General features: G+C 42.9%; 1 protein-coding gene across 1 annotated transcript in view; it reads right to left on the reverse strand.

The window, feature by feature from the left end:
- Positions 1-19,333, reverse strand: part of cog5 (component of oligomeric golgi complex 5) — a 52,005-nt gene that overhangs the window by 13,389 nt on the left and 19,283 nt on the right. The window contains exons 7-11 of the mRNA XM_071901021.2: positions 9,312-9,442; positions 3,476-3,635; positions 2,630-2,742; positions 2,407-2,484; positions 351-432 (exon numbers count right to left, since the gene is read on the reverse strand). Coding sequence (XP_071757122.1) covers positions 351-432; positions 2,407-2,484; positions 2,630-2,742; positions 3,476-3,635; positions 9,312-9,442 — 564 coding nt within the window. The remainder of the gene's footprint in view (positions 1-350; positions 433-2,406; positions 2,485-2,629; positions 2,743-3,475; positions 3,636-9,311; positions 9,443-19,333) is intronic.

Raw genomic sequence — 19,333 nt, forward strand, 5'->3', positions numbered from 1 at the left:
AAAAATATGCATGGAGGTGAATCTATGAAAAGATGTATACACGCTTCAGCTAATTTTGTCCATCCATCTTTGCATCCATCACTGCATCACTCCAACCCATCTCAAAATAAAGATGCGATAGATTTTTCCGTTGTCTCTAAAAACAAGAAAACAGACTTGGATTGAATGTTACTGTAGGATGCCCTAACCCGACGGGAAGGGAAGGGAAGGGAAGGGAAGGGAAGGGAAGGGAAGGGAAGGGAAGGGAAGGGAAGGGAAAGGAAGGGAAGAGGGAAAGGGAAAGGGAAAGGGAAACAGCGAGGGGAAGGGGAAGAGGAAGAGGAAGGGGGAAGAGGAAGGAACAGTCTTACCTTCAGTAGCTTTGTGAAATTCTTCAGACAGTGTGTTGGTGACATCAGTCCAGAAGGTGGACAGGATATCAGGCTGACCATCCTGTCATCAGGTAAACAGACAGACAGATAGACAGGACATGGGTTAAAGGGCAACTTCTTCAACCATTCATACCAACCATTCACATCTTTCAAACCTGTGCATTCAGCGGCTGCCATCATTCAAATATTCACACAAGCAAATAGCTTGTAGATGTTGTTATGCATTTATTCTGCATCTATCCTATTACAATTATTTCTTGACCGTAACAGAGTGGGACCAAATTAGTTATAACACAAAATTTTCCCAGCCCACGGGTGCCAAGCCGCTCTGTGTAACTTCTAATCGGGCAGCAAAAGTGCCGCAACAGTTCAGCAAAAAGTGGGACTGACTGCATCTGTACTTTCAGGCAGGCACAGAAAGCAACGCGTGGGCAGACACACACACACGCACGCACACACACACACGCACACATCCACTTAAACACACAGACCCTCACACAGTGCTTTCATTATTTAATGGATGTGGACATGTGTGTCTGCGTTTTCTCCCCTGATCTTCAATTAGAAAACCCTGCTGCAGGTCTCTGGCTCAGCCATCTTACCTCTCCTGATGTTTACCATTTCCTCACTTACTCCAGTCTCTGCACTTTCCCTTTACATGCATATACACACACTTCAACTGTAGCAGGCATGGGTCCAATATCAATTCATACAACACCCCCAAAAAAACTTCTACAGATATATATATATATATGTATATATATATATATATATATATATATATATATATATATATATATATATATATATTTTCTCTCTCTGGATGGACCTTCCACAGGTGTGTAGAACAGAATAAAATAGAACTGAATAAAATAGCCCTAACCCTAAATTAACCCTAACCCTAACACAGAAAACAGAAAAACACAGAACAGAACAAAATATAATAACAGAAAAACACAGAATAGCAGAGAATAGAACAGTATAATATAGCATAGAATAGAATAATATAGTACTATAGCACCATATAGAATACAATAGAATAAAACAGAAAACACAGAAGTAGAACAAATTAGAATAGAACAGAACAACACAGAATAGCATGCAATACAACAGCACGCAATAGAATAGAATAGAATGGAATAGAATAGAACATGTTATCGTTCATCATTGTGGAATTTGCCTTTGGCTGAACTGTGTTTTAGTTGCCTTGTCCAAACTAAGTATATACGAATGTACATCTGAATCAGTGTAATCTTCCTTATATTAAGTTGCAGCCACTTTTGCACAATCTACATCTCAATTGTGTAAAAGCTTCAAAATCCTTCTGTAACTCGTCTGCTTCTCTCTATTTACATCTCCTCCTCTGTGATTTATATAGATTTAATAAGGGAAATCAAGAAGGGATAAAATGGCTTTTACCTAGATTCACCTCATCAGTGTACCTCGTGAAAAAGAGCAAGTGTCCCTATTATTTTGGACATTCAGTGTGAAATACTTGCACTTCATTTCACTGGTCATACTCGCAATATATGTTAATTCACTCCTGTCACACCAAGCTGAATTGTTATGTTTTCAGTGGAACTTTTACGTACCAACCCTAAAAATGTCTGCTTACACTAAAGCTATTTCCAACAAAAGCATTTGTTTTTTTCCCTGTGTGCTCTGAAGCCACGGGTAAATGGCGCTCACAGCTATGAGACTGAAAGAGAAATAGTCCAGCTGTATGCCTGCGGATCTGCCGAGCTGAGGAGCCTTGCATTTAGACATGTCATTAGGTCTCCAACTCACACCTCTATCTCTGGGTAATTGGTGAGAGCTTTGTTTCCATAGTAACAGTTTCCCTCTCTGGTTTGTGCAACTAGGTTTCCGTGGAGGTAGAGATTGAGACGCTGACGATGGTAATGATGATGTGGCAATGATGGTCATGATTACTATTGATACTACTACTACTACTACTACAACTACTACTACTTCAACAAATAATAACAATTACGCAGAGCAGCTGAAAAATTAATCCCCGTCGGTGCCGTCTCACCTTGATGATCTCATCGATGAAGCAGACGTGAGTGACAGGGTCTCTCTTCTTAGTCAGGACCTTCTGGAGATGCTGCACCTGTGAAACGTACAGCAAAGAAAATGATTATCTAACCTTAGACCTCATTCACCGGGCATGCAGGATTTTTGTTTCGTTTTTTGATTCAGCACACACAAGTCGCGCAGTCGATCCAAAATCTCACGTCGAACCACTAGCCGCGTACCTGTCTACACGCAGCGCATATCTGGTCCATGAGTTTTTCAAGGTTGGTCCACAGAGCAGCGCGGAAAGCTGCTGTGTTCCCTGGAGTTGGCAGCACCGCTCTGCCTGGGGCACCTGGGAGAAACAGGGGGCACAGACATACACAAACACATTAGAGTTTGCAACATTTTGGGGGCTTTTGTAGAAAAGCCCACTTCATGTTTTCATCCTGCATCTATCCTGCATTAGTACGATGTATATATCATGCAGACAATTCTTTTATGAATGTTATACAGTAGAATCCAATGATCATATTGCAAGACGAAACTCTAATGTCCTTGTAACAGGTAAAATGAGACCAAAATGTTGATTTTCCAGAGCAGAGGAATAGTTCAGCAAGCATACAGCAAAAAAAAAAACGTGGGACTTCTATAACGCCTACATCTGTATAACTTCACTCGCAGTATCAGCTCGAGTACCTTTTGTTTTGCTGTATACTGTTATATTTGGTGGACACTTTCATCCACAGTGCCTGACACTACCATGAGTGCATATATTCTTTGCATGGGTGGCCCAAGTGGGAATTGAACCCCTAACATTGGAAGTGCTCTACCCACTGAGCTACCCATAAATGGAACACACATAGAAGCAGGCACGGTGACTGCCCTATATGTGTCTATTTTGGTTGAAGCTAAATAACAAACTAGGTCAAATTATGAAATGTCATTGTCTTTATAATCTTCTAACAATGAGGACAATATGTCTGTGTGTGTGTGTGTGTGTGTGTGTGTACACACCACTGCTGAGTGAATGTAGGGGAAACGCATAATCACACACTCGACCAGGCGCGTCCTCACGCCACTCTCACCTCTAGTGTTAGCTGGCTGCGTCAGGCCCTTGATGTCCAGAGCGCTGGTTACGTTGTCCTGTATGGTGGTCCGGTAACCCCCCACCACGGCGCCGATGGTCTCTCTCAGACTGCCCAGGTTATAGAAGACCTGCAGGGCCGTACCAACCTGGGTCGGATTCTGAGGGGTGAGAGGAGAGCCGAGGGAGGTGGGGAGAGGAAGAGAGAGAGAGAGAGAGAGAGAGAGAGAGAGTGTAAAACAGGTTGGCAGTCATCCATGGCATTATTTTTTTTGCAGGCTGAAATCAGGTTAATGGGTTTGGTAATTGTGGGTGCACACACATGCATTTACACACGTATACACACACACATACACACACACACAAACACTTTGCCTCTAAGTGTGGAGGTGACAGCAGCAGCTAAAAATACTTCTCACGCTGATTTAATGAGAGTGGTGAAGATGTGGCGGCGCACGGCTAAGAAAAGCAATCAGGGTCTTAATGACAGCATACAGTAGATGAGTCTGGGCTATAAGATGGCAATGTATAAGGAGAGTAGAGTAGACTAGTAGAGTAGAGTAGAGGAGGAGTTTAACATATGTACACCACTGTTGCACTTTGCATTGCAAACATCTGTTATGTTTATCAGCATTGTTGGACTGAAGTTTGTTGTTCTCCACAATGAAATGGGGGGTGAGGAGTGGGGACTGTCTTCCTTCCTTCCTTCCTTCCTTCCTTCCTTCACTACTGATTTTGATAAAACTTGGAAGAATGATGCATCTCACCACTGCGTTCCAGCACTTTCAAAACGTCACTCATTGGCCTAAAGCGGGTGGGGGTGGGGGGAGGCGAGGTGCTACATCATTAGTTTGTTTGTTCGTTCTGATTGGCCCAAGGGGGGCACTATAATTACAGGTTGAAACGAGGTGAAGAAATTATTTGTTACTGATTGGCCCAGAGGGGGGAGTGCATCATTCGTGGGGGACGACACGGTTACTGCTGCCTTGTTATGCGTTGTAATTATCAGACCAATTTATCATCTGTGCCGAGATGAATTCCTCCGGCCGCGCTGTGCAGCAGAGGAGAGGAGAGGACGGGAGGGGAGGGGAGGCGAGGGAAGAGGAGAGGAGAGGAGAGGAGGGGAGAGGAGAGGAGAGGAGGGGAGGGGAGGGGAGAGGAGAGGAGAGGAGAGGAGGGGAGAGGAGAGGAGAGGAGAGGAGAGGAGAGGAGAGGAGAGGAGGGGAGAGGAGAGGAGAGGAGAGGAGAGGAGAGGAGAGGAGAGCAGAGGAGAGAGGAGGCGAGGGGAGAGGAGAGGAGAGGAGGAGAGGAGAGGGAGAAAGACAGAAGATGTTTAGAGTGAGCCACATGAATGTGTGTTTCTGTACGTAGGTCAGTTGAGCTCCCACTCAACAGATGGGCTACGGGGTCTCTGCTGGCACAATCAGAGCGCTGAGGTGAAACTAGCTCCCACACAGCCCAGTCAACATGTCCAACTACTTACATAATATTCACAATAAACTCACTCACTAGGCTGATATAAGAGGCTGCCTGTGTGTGTGTGTGTGTGTATATACAGTATATATATATATGGGTGTGTGTGAATATGGATAGAGGCCCATATGTTCACACACACACATGCAGCAGTGACAGAAGTTGTTAGCCGAGGCTTATTCCAGCAACAGTCGGGATATAAATACTTCTACCGAGGGTGGAATACACAGGGGAGAAAGGTGTTGCAATGGGTGTTTGTGTATATGTGTGTTTGTGTGTGTGAGAGAGAGAGAGGGGGAGAGAGAGAGAGAGAGAGAGAGAGAGAGAGAGAGAGAGTCTAATTTGGAGAAAGAAGCTTATTGTCTAGAAGTAGGAGCAAAAAACAATCGCAAAGACACTATATAGGGAGCTTGTTTGAGAGAATGGGGACAATACAACTCCACTATCCGGCTGTTTCACACTCCACTGAATAACAGCACCTTGCACACCTGTTTAGTCTCTGTTTGCCTTCACACATGCGTGCACACACACACACACACACACACGCAAATCCGCCGCAGGTGTATAGCCGCATTTGTCAAACAAACCAACAGTCGGTAAGAGGATGTGTATATCCTGCCGTATGGAGCCAAATGTGCATTTTATTCCTCAATATTGCAAAAAAAAAACAGAAAACAAACTTTATAATGTTAGTATAAGCGTGGCTGACTTGTGTTATTTATTCATGGTGGTTGAGAGTAAGAAAACTGAAACTTAAAGAGAAAGTAGGTTTAATTCTGGTATTATTAAGTAAGTGATGATATATTAACTTTCTTTTTTTTACATAATTATAAATAATTAGGCCTCTCCAGCAGTCAGTGTTCGCCTGCAAGTTGTTTTTGCTGCCTCCATCCACCTCAAACTTCATACAGTACACTAACAGTTTTTCTCACAGTCTAAAACACTTGTCTATTCAGTGATGGATAACACTTTGTCATAGACCATATACCTCTGACTCACACACACACACACACACACACACACACACACACACACACACACCCTACAACATTGTGGCATCTGCCTCTCTCGCTTAAGTGATGTTTTTGTATCTCTGCTCCATTGTATCTCTTCTCCTTTTGAAATGTCACGAAAACATAAAATGTGAATTAGGTGCGTTTCCATCAGCTGGGTTTAAGGGAATAAACAGGCTTCCTGACTGCCAAGCAAAACACATCCACAAAAAACATGGAAATCAAAAGACGAAGACAAAGAAATGCACTTGGCAATATTCTAAAGCACCAACTAAATATATGGTATCAACAGCGGGTAAGACATTTCTGAGAGGTCGTGTTAAAGATATTTTACATTTCAGAAAGTGCAAAGACACTTTTGAATTGTGCAATGAAACTGATCCCCTCTTTGAGCTGATCATGCTAAGCCTACGCCATTATTTATTCTGCAACGGTATTTCCATCGCTATTTATTATGGATTTGTTTACTGAGAAAAAAACATTCTGCTTCACGCAAGTGTAAAAACATTGTTGCGATATTGAGGAAATTTTAGCAAATTTTCCATTAGGCTTTTCTAATTTGATACATAATAATTCACAAAAAAATACTTGCATGGGAACCCAGCTATATTCTGTCTCTCTATGAAAGTCAAATGAATAATTCACTGTCAAGAAAAAATAACTTCTGAAACCATCTCATATTTCCCCTTTCATCTCTCGGTCTGAGTCAATCATTTTTTCTCCTTCCTTCTTTCTCTCGATGTCTTATTTCCCCCTTCTCACTCTCTGCCTCCATTTCTGCCTCCTCTCTCTTCCCCTCTTGCCCTCAGGGATTCATTTCGTCTTGCCCCTGGAGAGGAAACATGCTCTGTATCCTCTCTTTGTGAAAGCCAGGACTGGTATCACTGACACCCTGCATGCCTTCTGTCTGGCATAAGCAAAAAGACAAATCGTCATTTAGGCCAGATCTTAGCTCTAAGAAACAGCAACAGATCATTTTAGATGCCAAAAAATATAAACGTAGAAGCAGGAATGGTGCCTCTGATATGTAATGTTTTGGTCAATATGTTTCTTCTGCTTCAGTGATTATGTGTGGTGTGCCTCAGGGCTCAATTCTTGGTCCAATATTGTTTTCATCATATATGATACATGGCTATAGCTTGGCTGTATTTTTTTTCCCAATACAGCATCTCTTTTGACTGCTATGCCAATGACACTGAGCTGTATCTCTTAGTTAAACCTAATAATCCCAGGAAGTCTGCAGTATTATTGGCATCTGGGATTATGACTGACTAATTAATGTAAAGGCCCAAGTCCCAACATTTCCGTCAGTTACAAACAAGACTGAGATCCTTGATATTGGCTCTCAACACACCTCTAGAAAACTTACTCTTGTTTTTACCAACTTAGAAAAACTGCAAAAAATAATTGATCTTTCATCTTGATTTTTCAGTCTCCCGATTCGTCTTTTACCAATATTGAGAGACGTCTGTCTTTTTGTCTTGTCTACCGTAATACCCTGTTCTCCGGTCTCAATCAATACAGCTCAAACACAGATCTCTCACTATCTCTCTTTCCCTGCCACGCTCAAGATAATATTTTATTGACAAATGAGGTGAAGTTGTCACAATCATCATAAAGCACGAGGGTCTTTATCTCTCTCACACACACCCATGTTGAGAGAGAGCGAGAGAGAGAGAGTGAGAGAGAGAGAGAAGACAGCAAGAGAGACGGATAGAGCGTTGCATGCTGCCGTGATCATCACTTCATCATCTGTCCATATCAGCAGGAGGAGGAGGAGCGAAGAAGAGCGTGGCTACAGCTGAGAACACACAAGCAGAAACACTGTTCTCTTCTGGGCTCTGGCAACATGTCATCATGGACACTGAGCAGACTGTCACACACACACACACACACACACACACACACACACACACACACACGCAAGATTTCTGAAACAGGACACTGTCCCCCTTGAGAACAAGGTTTTCTGGGGCAGATGAAAGCTAGCAGAGCTCACATGTGCTCTCTCTCTCTCTCTCTTGCTCTCTCTCACATCTCACATGTATTTTAACTGGAAATACAAACGCAAAAAACTACAGCATTTATACATGGTACCGATATCCCTTCCATTTTTGTATTTCTTTTTTACTCAAAACAACAGACAGCCAAACAAATCAAACAACACAACCGTCAAATTTCCTTCCAACTTCACCCAGGAGGAAATGAAAACAAGACACAGAGGTCTTTGGTGATGACAAAGATGACACCGATGTTTACCACTGTCTGGAAAAACAATATTTTTGCAAGAAAAATCACGAGACACCAACATTCGAACGAAAAAACTATACAGGGTAACGATCTCCGTTCCATTATTGTTTTTCTTTTTCACTCAAAAAACAGACAACCAAACAAATCAAACAACGCAACCCTCAAACTTCCTCTTCCTTCCAATTTAAACAAATATATATTTCTGAAGGAAATAAAAACAAGACAAAGAAGGCATAGGCGATGGCAAAGATGACATATTGATGCTTACTGCAGTCTGGAAAAACACTAAAAATTCAACTACATTCTGGGCAAAACATTCATTTCTATAGAAGTGATTCTGCCCATGAATGAGAGAGGGTGAGTTATCCCAGGAACGCAGGTCTGCTTTAATTTCTTTGACCCATTTATTCTCTTGGAGAGAAAATAGTCATGTGCAGTAACAGAAATCAGTAGAGGCAGAGTAGAGTCACAGGGCTGCTGGTGGGATTTGCTTGACTAGCTAATTTACAGGAGAGCTTTCATTCTTACTGTTATTCAGCAATCCTGAAAATAACCTGAAAGTATACAGCAGTATACAGTATACAATATACAGCTTGGCAAACTGAAAAGACTTTTTAGACTTTTCACACTTTTCAGTTTGCCAAGCTGATTACAAGATACAAGATATCTTTTTGAGAGTGTGGATTTCCCTTTTTTTGGTTCTTGAATTTGAAATCGATGCACCAGAGAAGCCTTATTTTATGTCCATTTTCTTACCCAGCATATAGACTTTCTTAGTTATTTGCTATAATAATGAGAATAATAAATACTGTGATACTTTACTGATCCATGAAGGGAAAATGTCTTTTCGCTTGCCCTCGCTCCACAGGGAGGTCAGAGGTCAGAGGTCAGGCTCAGGTAGCAGAACAACGGAGCTGGTAGGGATTCAGTGTCTTGCTCAAAAAAACTTCAGCAGAGTGAATGCTTGCCGACACAGGGGCTTGAACCCCGGGTCTCTCTAACCACAAACAGGCAGCAACACTGGGATCAGATACAGAGAGTGGTGTGTTTTCAGTGTGTGTGTGTGTGTGTGTGTGTGTGTGTGTGTGTGTGTGTGTGTACCTGGATCTCCATGCCCTGCTCCAGCAGTCTCTTGGCCTGGTTCTCAACCTCCAGCCTGGCTCTGCTGATCAGCAGCAAATCGTTCTCGATCACCTCGATGCCACTCAGATCCACGCCTTGGGACAGGTAGTCTGGAGCATGCACACACACACACGCACACACACACACACACACACACATACACACAGAACAATAACAAGAAATCACAGAAATTACCACATGGTTCTTTCACATTTTCCATTTTTCCACCATCTTCCCCATTTTTAATCCACCTTCAAAAAGACTCAGATAGGCTGTACTGTGAGTTTCTTAAAGATGCACTCATCAATTTATTGCACCATCTCAGTTTTGGTTATGTTCATTTTGGGTGTATGTTACTGAAGAGTTTTGACTTGTTGATGGAAAGTTTTTTGGACGTTTTTTGTAAGTTTCTTATCTTGTCACAAGTGAAATATAGGTAATTTTGAAGTAAACAAAGGTTGTACAGCCTCAAGATGTGTGTACAACTCATGTTAAGTTTTCATATGCCGTCAGTCATTGTATGAAATATTCAGACGATGAAATTCATTCAACATCAAAAGCAAATCTTCATTCCAACAAATCACTATGTGCAGTAAACAAAGCCGGGTGGGGTGGCAGTGTGTCGCCAGAAGGTGCTGCACAGCAATCACAGATTGGGGCTTTAAAATATCGTCCGAACCCAGAATAGGTTCTGTTACGAAGAAAAACACAACAACGTGCTTTCATCAGCCTGAGTCGCAGAGGGAAATTAAATTTGTCATTTGGGTCCTAAACTGGAAAAGTTCAAGTGCCCCTCTGCTCTGATCAATTCCATTAACTCCCTAAATCCCTTCTCATTTTATTTCACATCAAATTCCAAAGCATATCACCGCTGAGTGCATTCCGCAATTTCTGGATCAGATGATTAAGAGAAATTTACAAGAACAGCACTCTGATATTTGATATTCCACCCAGCGTTTGTATTGCTCCCACGCATTTTTCTTACAAGGGACACCACTGGGCTTGATGGCTTTGAGTAAAATCACACATTTAACAATCAATTTTCTCCAACACCACATTAGTCCAGTCACTGAAATTTCACCGACACATTTCCCCTGTCGCTGAATTTTCCTCCATCGCATTTCAGTTATTCATTTTGCATCCTGTTGACAAAAAAGATGACAGCGGGACTTGTCAGCTTGTCGGATTTGTCAGCAGGACTATTGTTTCAAATAAACACACAGCGCTTATGACTCTGTGGTTTAAGCATTTCCATTCCGGTTTTGCCGTCGCATTGTTTGTCCACCCACCAGCCTTAGAAAGCCTGAAAATGCACTAGAGAAGGAAATATTGACTTAGTCTTGCAAGAGAATCATGTTTTGGACCGATATTAAATGGAAATTGATGTACCACCACTGTCAATATGTGGCATTTCGCCCAACAAAATCACAAGCGCTATGTGCAAAGACTTCACATTGTAATGCAGCGATATTGACAGTGCAGCCATGCTCTCTCTCGCTGTTGCTTTCATTCTGAGACGTTTACATTTTACACACTTAGTTCTCAGAGCAGGCAATAGTTAGAACAAATATTCTTGTTTCCTAGAATATCCATGGATAATGTTTTTCTTACAAAGCAGGAACAAGATCAGGTGCAAGTAGGAGACGAAGGTAGAGGAGAGTGGAACATGAAGTGTTTTTGAAGAGATGGCTTTTTAATTACGCAGAGAGACAGGGAGTGACTCTGCAGTTCCCACTCCAGTCGGGACAACTTTGTACAGGGATTTGAACTTGAAACGTGTAGAAGTGGAAGAGGGGGACATGGAAGAATTTTGCGAAGTTGATGCCGCGTTCAGATCATGTTGGATCTACTGTGAATACAACCTCACGTCAGCCTTCAGGTGATAATTACAAGTGTGGGATTTGTGGGAGTTTTTTGTAGGCGCCGATATCTCCCACTTGGTGTCATGAATTGCGGAAGTGTGTCAACAGAGGTGGCAAACATGGTAGTGAATCCGCTGATGTCGGCAATCCAAGGATATAAAAAAATAATATATCATAATTATCAGTTCACATCAATACAATCAGCTCTCCTTAAGAAAAGCAATATCTGCTGCAGTTCGTTTGCGGATGATTTGGGATGTGGGCGTTGCAACAAATTAAAACGCGTGAACGCTTCCATCGTCCCGCATGATACCGTTTCGTCAGAGAGGACAAGGTGGGCTGAAGCATTCTCATGCCATCATATTAACTCTCTTTTGATTAGGCGGACTTGATTTTAATTTTCTGCAGTATTACAGGCTTTCCGCCGGCCATATGTTCTGATAAACCAGGGACAAAAAAAAGGTAGCGGGAAATCAGGCATTGTCTATGAGCAGAGAGGTGAAGAGGGGCGGGGGGCGGGGGCTGATATCAAACCATTTCAGATGTGCCATTTGTCTAGGGCTGCAGATTGTTTGCTCTTCTTCCCAGAGAGAGAGAGAGTATTATCAGGCAGGTGGCGGGCTGAGGCACGGAGGACCGGGGAATTGGACAGGAGCCACATCCAATTCAAAAGCAATCCGCTCGCAGCCTCAACCGAAGTACAAAGCCTGCCTGGGACCACAATCCAACAGCTGAGCCCCATCTCTTTGCTTGTTTATATGTGTGTGTGTGTGTGTGTATGTGTGTGTGAGAAAGGGGGAGAAAGAGAGAGAAAGAAAAAGACAGAAAGAGAGGTTGCTCTTTCTGACTTCTATTATAATATGCTTAGAGGTCTGTCTGATATGCCACCCTTGAAGTCATGCATGTATACACACACACACACACACACACACACACACACCATGGACCATTGGCTATTATGTGTTGGATCCCAAGGGTAAGTTGTGTTCTGGCACAGATGTGTCCAGAATGCTTCACTGAAGGATCTCATTCAGCTCATTCTTCAGTGGAACGACAGGACAGATACCACCAATATCAATGTTGCCAATATAAACAATATAAACAAATATAAACAAATATGCTTCAGAGCACTGGAATTTACAGGCAGCGACTGGAAACTGTTAACATGGCAGAGAGCACAGTCTCCCCTTCAGGATTCACCTCGGCGATGGAGGTAATCATCAAAGTGGGTTGTGGGTGGGGAAAGGCAGCAGGAAGGGATTCGTCTCCCGCTCATCAGGGCAGATTGAATAGTCAGGAAAGAATTATAATTGAGGCGACAGAAATTAGGACAGCTGAAGTGTATCTGAGGCTAGGGACTGGGGAATGCAAGCAGACACAGGCCGGCAATTTACAGTACAGTCCCGTCAGAGATAGTCTATGTAGATGGAGACAGAGATGGAGACAGAGATGGAGACGGTCCGGTACAATAGTTGTTTGTTTTTTGACAAGGATCGCCCGATGGCCCGTGGCTAGTAAGACTTTGACTTGGGCCAGCTGACTGGTCGTCAGTGGCCCGATTGGGATAATGTCCAAAAAAAAAAGTAAGAGTTTCTGGTCTTACTGTGTCTCACCCAATAAGCCTGTTTTCTTGCCTCTCTGCCCAGCCATTGGCCCACTCTCTGTGCTTTTTCTGACCAATCACATTGGACGCCACCTCAGAGTTGATCAGCGATCCGGCAACTTTTGTGGCGGCAGCTACTTTGGACTACAAAGCTCAAAGTAAAACACTGTTTCTTTCACCATTGAAGCAACAGTTTCCCTGGGTTGAAAATGATGAATCAATACTATATAGTTTGTCTGCAATTTCACATAAGCTGACGCTATTTCACACATATTTGGGGTTGAAGAGGGTGTCCGCATAGGTGTTGCGTACCTGTCCAAGAATCTCAACTTGGTGTTGAGTCTATGCAGAGTCGCGCACTCTGATTGGTTGATCATAGGGGTGATCATGACGCATCCAACTGTTCAAGCTCTAACTGCTCAAACACATTCCATTGCTCCAGCTGCATTGCTGTAGTCGTGTCCATGTTTGTTTTTACCGGTGATTGTCGTCACGTCTGCTTTCTGTTCCTCTCTTCTTCTATGTTTCGTTTTGGTGCGATATGATTTTTTTAAAAACACTACATGCTACCTGCACATCAACGCAGAGGTATAAAAACTTAAATGTAAGTGCCACCGCATTGTTTACATTCATTCACAGTTTACAACATGCTAAGTTGCCAAGTATAATTCTGACCTAACCAGGTAGGTGGAAAAAGGAAATAGGAAATTCCAGGCACACTTACAGTGTAAGAACAAAGATTTATTAGTAAAACAGACGCATTTCAGCATGTGGCCTTCGCCAGGGTTTGTAAAACCCTTCATCCAAAAACATATAGACTATAACTATTTTGTAGTTATAGCCTATATGTTTTTATGTTTTTGGATGAAGCGTTTTACACAGTAAAAACAACCAACAGAATAAAAGACAATGGAACTATCATTTATCCCCAGTAGTAACATAAGATCTTTTGCATGAGTAAGTGTTAATATTTTTGCCTGATTTTTGTTTTGGGCCTAATATTGGAAACAGCACATACTGTATCAGCTGTTGACTATTTAGTCAGCTTAGTGAGTTGACTAAAAAGGGGCAGAACAGGAAGTGACACACAGCAGACGGTGCAGCTAGCGCTCCAGAGAAGAAGAACAGGGTTTTTTTTTTTTTAAGCTTTCAAGAAGAAGAAAGCCTGAAATAGCTTCCTAATCATAACATGTGCAAAGAAGAACAGAGGCTATACAACTGCCAAACTGCAATGTGTCACAACTAGTGTAAACCAAGATGTGACTTTACGCTGTGCGTGTGTGCGTGTGTGTGTGTGTGCGCTTAAAGTCACAATGAAATGGCATTATTCTTCTGTAATTTTATGTATTTCTGGTTGAAACAGGATGTTGGGCCGGGACATAACGCAGGGAGTGATCATTCAAAAGTGTAAACCAATGGGATCGGTTAGGGAGAGAAAGGTGGTTTTATTGATTTTATTGATGGGAGGTGTTCAAAAATCTGTGATGGTTTCATTTCATTTATGCCTACTTGTATGTCATGAAGTAACAACTAAAGATCCGATTTCCAGGGAATAAAAGAAATTGGATTTTGATATAAAAATACAAGAAAATGTTATGGGTCATTTTTTGGAATTTATTGTTAAATAGGTAGCTATTTAATATTATGACATGGAAAATTAGCTAACAAGTTGAAAAGGTAATTTTTCATAACTTCAAAGGATCATGCTGACGTTGCTGAGCTTTTTTCCTCTTCACTTCACCAGCCTTTTACTGAAGCCCACTTACATGTCAGTATATATCAGATTGCACTTATCTCACAATTGTTAGTGACAACAATCCGTCTTGAGCACAGTCAAGAGCTCTTACTTGACGTCCTCTTGGGTAATCCACCGCTACAAAATGAACGCCTTGTTCACATTTACACATCATTGAGTTGATGGAGACCAGAAGTCATTCAATACAGTGGAGGAACCTGGCTAACAGATGACAGATACGCCCAATTTTGGACAATCAACATAGCCTGAAGTATAGGAAGGAGGTAAATTCTAGTGCTGGTTTTATGACAATATGTAAAGAAAATTACTTTTGATAACCATCTTCATATGAAATGTTTAATGTTGGTTGATAGTGACGATGTTGGTGAAAAATATGTAGCTGTTTCATTTCATGGCAGTTTTCCTGCTGTACAACATAAATGGGGGAGTGTAGCAGCCTTTCCTCCAAGTTGAACGTCCTCGTTTCATGACAGCGAGTGTATTGCTCCAGTGCTCTGGGGGCGGAGGCTGTGCTAAGATTCTCCTTGTGGGTTTTTTCCTTTTTTGATGACTCATGCTTTGCCTCAGCCTCACAACTGCTGAGTCATGTATTCCTGTCCATGGCGCATGAAAGCTTATGTAGAAGGTTCCTCCGTATTCTCGCCAAAAGACGAAAGGATTTGGAGTTCCACCGACATTGACTTAGATTGTTCTTCTGCGAAAGTAGACCTTTTCCAAAAAGTTCAAATTTTTCCCCCGGTTGTTTTATGTTTTATTAGCGCTGAAGATGAAATGAAGATACACTCAGCAAACGCAGAGATCTTGGCCTTGAGTTCGCAGTCGTCTATGCTGCCGGAGCAGCATGAAGACATCAGCAGTGACTGGGTCTGGCATTTATCCCCTAAGCGCAAAATCCACAAGCACACTTCCAAATATCCAGACACACACAACACACACACACACACACACACACACACAGGCACACGTTTTCACACATATAGACCTTTCTGGCTCTCCTTGGAAAGGGGAATAGCAGAGGACTAGACAACAGCCAGCGGCCTGTAGGCCAGCCAGCAGACAGCCTGGATATCGGGTTGCAATATTAATGCAATCATTAAACATTTATGGGTGTTTTCTTTCGCTCTCTCTTGTGCTTACAGCAATCTTAGGTGTGAAACTAGAGCCTCTACCTCTCTCACACATCATGGTCACCTTTGCTGGGAAAAAAAAGTGTGCAATTGTCTTTTTTTCCCTCTCCGTCCTGCTGTCTCCATCTCCGTTTCTATCTCTCCCTCTCTGTAACGATTTGTATCTGAGGGAAAACATGCCTCCTGCTGAGTTGCGCATGTCAGCAAAACAGTCGGACTGGAAACTGTCATCTCTGCTTACACTCCTTTTGAATAAACAGATGCAGATTGAGAAATGTAGATCCAGACTACAATGACCAGATCAGGGGAGAAGGTGAAAACAAACAACGGCAGACAGGACTGTGCCTGACAAATCAGACGCAGGAATTCTCGTTTAATTAATCAAGAAAGGCCATCTCCCCGAGAACGACGGGCGGGCTCCGATTTGGATTCTGATCTATCATTCTGCGTTCGTCTCAGCCGGTGGTGCTGTTGTTGCCATGCCAATGCCAAGCAGCCCTAAAGAGTCGGCTCGCTCGCTACCTGGCAGATACTCACCAGGCAATAAGGGCAATACAGCAACTGCTCTGACAGTTGCCAGATTGGGACAATTAAGCATGTACCATCAGGCAGGTGCTATGCAAACACAAACAGCAGAGGAGTGGCCAAAGTCCTGGGAGGAAAGACGCTGCCATTAGCATCGTCACTGCCACGGTTACCGAACTGGGCTCTATAATGAGGGCAAACACACTTAGGGAAACGTGGAAGAGAGAGAGGGGAAACAGGGAGAAAGAGACGAAAAAGAAACCCGCAGGTTAAATCCTGATCAGTGTCACACCTGCGTGACGACGACTGAGCTTTCCCCGCTTAACACCAGGCAACACAAAAGAGAAAGAAAACCCTCAAAGGAAAGAAAGAGACAGATAAGAGGCGAGAGTGACGGGAGTGAAAAAATGAAGAGGAGAGAGTGTTAAATCTGCTTTGTGAATCCAATTAGTCAAGCGCAGAGGTGTAAAAGAAAGAAAAAAAAGAGAGAGAAGAAGGAGAGAAGACAGTTTCAGAGAGGGGAGAGGAGGAGGAGGAGGAGGTGGAGGAGGAGGGGGAGGGAGCGATGGATGAGGAGGAAGGGCTAGTGGAGGCAGATACAGAGAGAGGCAGGAAACAGGACAGAGGGAGAGAGAGAGAGAGAGAGAGAGAGAGCAGCACACAGCGCAGCAGAGAGAGAGAGAGAGAGAGAGAGAGAGAGAGAGAGAGAGAGAGGGAGGCAGAGCAGCAGTGCCAGTATCTCTCTCCCTCCAGGCTATGTGGCTTGATGGCTTCTACCAGTCGTTTTTCCATCTGTATCCTGGGGGACGCTTGACAGTAAGACGGATCCTTGAGCGATGGACTAGTTGGTCTTAATGGAAAGAAGCTAAAAAGCCCGGCAGCTCTCTCAGTCACTCTGGCTTATCACCTGTGGGGACGCGCGACACTACGCTACCTTTTGGCGGTCAGGATCACTAGGCGCTACAGGAGAGCACTCAGACAGACTACTGGATCGCTGAGGATCGGTCTCTGTCTAAAAGGTAAACTAACGCGTGGAACAATAGTGTACTAATACCGTTATCAGCGTGCTGATAGCAAGGCAATGTGAATCTGTTTGTAGACTGACTGCAACAAGGCACCGCACTGTAAAATCAACACATTGAGTTCTAGATAGAGACGTGCCCTACACACCCGCGGCGGCACACTGACACACTGTTGAGCCAATGAGTCACGATTTTTCAAGCAGTGATTATTTCAAGTAGTGAATAATTAGGCATAATGAGTGCCTGTCAAACAGCAAGCAACACTGGTCTTCACAGGATAAAATGCAGCCCAGTTCGCTGACTCCCAACAGGACTAGCTCTCCTATTGTACTTCACATACTGTATACACTGGCTACTAACATAACAGGCCTCCTATAGACACGCTCTCCTATTGTGATTCCCATATACACCGACTAGTAACACAGAACAGTATTATCTCCCTTCATGTAGCTTTTGCTAACCGTGCATGCACACTAATATCCAGAGCACTTCACTAAAAAAATGAAGTTGATTAATCAGAATGTGCTTAATCTCACACGTATCACAAAACTGAACAGGCAGGCGTGGGTTTCTTTGGTTTAGGTTTGAGAGTTATTGAGAGAGAATCGGTTTGAATTTGTCCTCGGACTGAGGTCATCCAGAGGACAGTTATTCCGTGTAGTGGAAAATACAGCTCAAGGAAATGGTGAACATGAAAAAAAAAAAAAAAGAGCACGGCATTTAAGCCTCACAGAAAGAATAGTGTTGGGAAAATAAAGTTTCTATATAGCAGCATTTTCATATACTTCAGGTAACAGGAGTTTCATAGGAATTCAAATCTCAACAGAGAATTACAACTGAACATAACTCAATGTCAATAAATTACACTGAACGCTGAGGACAAAAGAAGAGATGAAATGCACACGGGCGTAATGTCCCTTTAACCAGACTGATACTACACACTTTAATCCACAGTGATAGGCTTCCCTCTCCGACTTGACACTTTGGGCATCCCTTCCTGAAACACACAGCAGAGCCTTCAGCTGCACAAGTACGGCTAATCAGGGGAATAAAATTATTTTATTGCACCTCACTGAAACTCATTTTAGCATCTTGACCATTTTCAACTACAGCTGATGTATCTAAATGAGGTGAAATGTTTCCATATGGGAACATTATTCTGCTGTAAAAAAGAAAAATCACGCTACATGGTTATACAAAATGAATTGCCCAGCTCTACTCACAGCTCAGAGGGCTTGAGCTTCTTTTGCTAGGTCAATATACTTCCTGGATTCAACGAGTGGCTTGTCATAGTGTTCAATTCAGATAGCAGTCAGCAATACCACAAAGATACAGAAAAATACACAAACTGTTCTTTAACTGTATATATGAATGCGCGCACCAGGGCTAGAGTCAATTTCTTTTCAATTCAAATAATGTACTGTAAATAGAAGCTGGATATGACAACACACTTACACCCAAAGTCTGTCCAAATTTAAATTTTGAAGACAATCTGCATACTAAATTGAATGAATTGATCCCAGCCCTGTTGCAGAGATTTATTTCCCTCTAATTCAACACGCAAACACACACGCCTCCTTTGAGGACTCGCTGTACAGAGGAGTCACATATGTTTCGTGAAGTGCTGGAAGTGTGTGACCCACTGCTACGTCAATCATCACATGATTTCATACGCCAAGGCGGTTCGCAAAGAACCAGTTCACAGCTTTCAGCGCTCATTTGCCAAACAAACACATGACGGGAACCATCAAAGACAAGCAAGGCATAAAAAACTGATTAAACACACACTCCGCACACACACAGACACACACACACACACACACACAGAAACACAGGCATCCAATTAGCACAGAAAGAAGAAGTGATCTGTCAGGGGATGATAAATGAGTTTAAAGTAGGCGACGAACATTTAATGCGACAGCCTGACCGGTGGGAAATGGTCTGATTTTAATGTGACACACTTCCTTTTTTTTCCCACCCAATTTCATTAAAATCTCTTTCTCCATCCATTTCCTTCTGCAGAATGAGAGGTGGAAACTGACGGAGGGGGAAAGCGAGGGATGAAGACGACGACGATGATGTCATTCTCTGTCTAAATCAATTCCT

This window comes from Centroberyx gerrardi, chromosome 24 (genome assembly GCF_048128805.1).
Source record: "Centroberyx gerrardi isolate f3 chromosome 24, fCenGer3.hap1.cur.20231027, whole genome shotgun sequence".
Lineage (NCBI taxonomy): Eukaryota > Metazoa > Chordata > Actinopteri > Beryciformes > Berycidae > Centroberyx > Centroberyx gerrardi.